This window comes from Pteropus alecto, unplaced genomic scaffold (genome assembly GCF_000325575.1).
Source record: "Pteropus alecto unplaced genomic scaffold, ASM32557v1 scaffold49, whole genome shotgun sequence".
Classification (NCBI taxonomy): Eukaryota; Metazoa; Chordata; class Mammalia; order Chiroptera; family Pteropodidae; genus Pteropus; species Pteropus alecto.
This window is the reverse complement of record NW_006443131.1, coordinates 2,476,143-2,479,374: the sequence shown is the minus strand read 5'-3', so window position 1 is coordinate 2,479,374 and position 3,232 is coordinate 2,476,143. Positions and strand designations below refer to the sequence as shown.

Below are 3,232 nucleotides of genomic sequence, written 5' to 3'. Positions count from 1 at the left end.
ATACGTCCCACTGGGTTATATAAGGAATGGGATTCTCCAGTCTTTCGTTAAGGGCAGGGCTGGGCCCAGGCCCCAGAGCCTGTCGCTGTCACAGACCAGCCCCTACCTTCTCCGCCTGAGCCTCAAGAGACTTGAGGTTGTTGGTGACATTCTTCAGCTCCTCCTCCAGCTCAGAACACTTACTGTGAACATTTTACATACCGCAGGAGAGGGAAGGGGAAGAGGGAGAGAGTAAAAAAAAGGGGAGAGAGACACACAGACATGAATTGAACCCATGTGTAGAGAGAGCTGGAAGGCACACGGGGGGAGAGAGAAGGTCCCGGGCTCTCCGAGCAAGCATCAGCCCTCCCCCCTCCACCGTAGCCCGTGTCAGCCGGGCCCCGGTGGGCTGGGACCCAGTGTCTGGATACCAATTAGGAGGACAGCTGAGAGAAACCAGTGCCAGGAAGAAGTCATAACTGCTGCCTGGGGCGGAGGTGGGAACGGATGCCCCCCGCCAACGGCCCCCAAATCGCCCACGGGAAGGAGAGCAGTGGAGCAACTAGGAAAGGAGATGAGAGATGCCGAGAGGTGGGAAAGAATGGAGCATTCCGTGAGGTGAGAAAGCACTGGACGCGTCAACCAGTGGAGGGGAGGCGGCTGCAAAACAGAAACAAAACCACACCGTCCACGGAACCTCTCTGGGCTTAACGGTTAGTACCTTTTCCTCAGCAGCACTCAGACACTTCAGGTTCTGGTCCATCAGTCTGATCTGCTCATCCATCTCTCGGCAACGGCTGTTAGTGACAGTCACGGGGGTCGCACAAGCCAGGTTGCGGGGAGGGAGAAAGGTCAAAAGGGAACACAGCAAGAAAACAAGCAGCGGAATGGAAAAAAAAAATTTTTCACAAAATGGGAAGAAAACACCACCATGGTCGTGATATGTCATGTCTGGGACGGGGTGGGGGACGCGAGGGAAGCACAAACACATCAGCGCTTTGTCAGACAAGGCCCAGAAGGTGCCGGCGGCGGGCCAGCTCCCGGCTGCCCTCGCCCTCAAGCTGCCCAGCAGGTCGGCAGAGTGGTAAAAACAGACGACAGGTCTTAGGTCACGGGAGCCACTTCCGCCCTCGGAGGACCAGACCCCAGGTGTGAGGACCCGGCGGGGCCTTCGGGTCAACGGCTCACCTCTTATCGTTAGTCTTTCTTTTTCTCTCAACTTTCAAAACCCTGCCTACGAGATATGAGAAAACCCCATTTGTCACCTGTCACCAGTCAGGAGGGCTAAGAAAGGCCAAAGCCATTCACAGGGCCTAAAAAGGCGCTACAGATGACGCCCGCTCTCTGGGCCTTGTTTAACAAGGTTGAAGGAATGCCAGCTCACTCACATTAGTGCCCAAGCCAAAGGGGGAGGGACAGAGTGTGGCAAGACTCGGGGGCCGAGATACTCACGACTCTGCCAGCTCGGCTCGCTCCTCCGTGCGTTCCAAGTCCCCCTCGATGATCACCAGCTTGCGAGCCACCTACGGGGGAAGACCGGGTACGGCCCAGTGAGGCAAAGGAGCCACTTCCCTCTCGTGGTTCTTCTCAGAAGGCCATGTCACCAGTGACAGAGGGACGGGCGAAAGGTGTCTCACCTCTTCGTACTTCCTATCTGCCTCTTCTGCGATGTGCTTAGCTTCTTTGAGTTGGATTTCCTGGAGTTCCATTTTCTCTTCATCTTTTAAGGCTCGGTTTTCAATAACCTTCATACCTCTGTAAGAAACAATTAAGGACAAATGTGGCACTGACAATCGTCTGTCATCGGCTCCTCTCCAAGGGACCGGAATTGCACCGATAGAAGCCCATTCCTCTCCGCTCGCCAGCCAGAAAGATTCCCATCGCACCCCTATTCAATTTGTTTTGTTTAAAACTTCTTCCTGTAGAAATGACGTGCTTGTTAAGAAATTGATATTTAAAAGTAAGGTCTAAGGGCATCGAATGAAAAGTTAAGTCTCTCCACTTCCAGCCCTGCTCATCAGAGGAGATCTCTCCCCTCGTAATCCTTCCAGAAACATTTTCTGTAGATAAAGTGCAAAGAAGCGTCAGCCCCACGCCTTGACGGGACCACACGCACGGCTCTGCACCTGCTCCCTCGCTCTCTACAGTGTGGGCCCTGCTCTGCGACAGCGCGCTCGGGGCGGGTCCAAGTCTCACGGCCACGTCAGCGCGCTCCCAGGAGGGCGTTCTTAACTCTGAGAACCCTCCATCTGATCCCAGGCAAGTCGCCAGGCACCTCCATTCTAGGTTAACTCAGAAGGCACAGAACCAATCGGCTATTTTCAGCAACGATGAGCTGTGATTTGGTTCAGGGTCTGCGGTTCCCAGCTCTGGCACACGCTGAAATCTCACCAGAAGGACGACAGACACCCCGGAGCCCCTCTCACGATGGACTCTAACCGAGCTAGGGTGGGCTGCAGACATTCCCATCTTTCTAAAGCCCCGACGACCCCCGCCCCTCACTCCCATGATTCTAACAGTGCAGCCAGGGACGGGAGCCAGTCCCGCCGGGCTCCGCCTCCAGGGTTCCCGATCCACAGGGCAGGGCTGGGGCTGAGACTCGAAATCTCCGCCAGGTTCCCAGGTGCTGCCGGTCTGGGATCTCACTTAGGGAACCACCGCTTTAGGGGGACTCATCTCACAAGTTTATGATTCACTAAGTGGAAGCCCATCTGGCGATGTCATTTGCAGATTGTTAGATCCATTTACAGAGAAGCGCCAATTACAAAGGGGTCAGAGTCCCGGTAACGCTGTCTTCATCTGGAGACGAGGGGAAGGGGTGCTGTGAGGCAGGAGCTATCCTGAAAGGCACAAGGCATCACCCCCTCTACCCACCGCTCGCTCTCGTCCGCAGCCTTCTCAGCCTCCTCCAGCTTCTGCAGGGCGGTGGCCAGGCGCTCCTGGGCGCGGTCCAGCTCCTCTTCAACCAGCTGGATCCTACGGTTCAGGGACGCCACCTCGGCCTCAGCCTGCATTTGAAAGAGTGGACAAAGGAAGCAGACGCATGGCCGAGAGGAAGAGAACGAACTATGACGTAAGATGGGTTGACGAGCAGGGAGGAAGCCAGAGCCTGGCGGGGCAGAAGCGGTCTCGGCTCCGATGCACGTGAGATCCAGCAGACACGACTGTACACATGCACGCGTATCATTCCCCTGCGTCTCTCACCAGCAAATCCCCCTATGTTCCACAGGAAGAGTGTCTGAAAACTCGGCGT

General features: G+C 55.9%; 1 protein-coding gene across 4 annotated transcripts in view; it reads right to left on the bottom strand.

The window, feature by feature from the left end:
* TPM3 (tropomyosin 3) overlaps nucleotides 1-3,020 on the bottom strand; it is a 14,105-nt gene extending 11,085 nt beyond the window's left edge. For 2 of the 4 annotated variants that reach the window (XM_025040931.1, XM_025040933.1), the window contains exons 1-4: nucleotides 2,854-3,019; nucleotides 1,617-1,734; nucleotides 1,432-1,502; nucleotides 701-776 (exon numbers count right to left, since the gene is read on the bottom strand). In XM_025040931.1, coding sequence (XP_024896699.1) covers nucleotides 701-776; nucleotides 1,432-1,502; nucleotides 1,617-1,734; nucleotides 2,854-2,993 — 405 coding nt within the window. In that variant the 5' untranslated portion in view covers nucleotides 2,994-3,019. Of the gene's footprint in view, nucleotides 1-700; nucleotides 777-1,431; nucleotides 1,503-1,616; nucleotides 1,735-2,853 lie in introns of all 4 variants that reach the window. The other 2 variants (XM_025040932.1, XM_015598337.2) reach the window with 2 other exon arrangements.
* Between the last annotated feature and the right edge of the window lie 212 nt (nucleotides 3,021-3,232).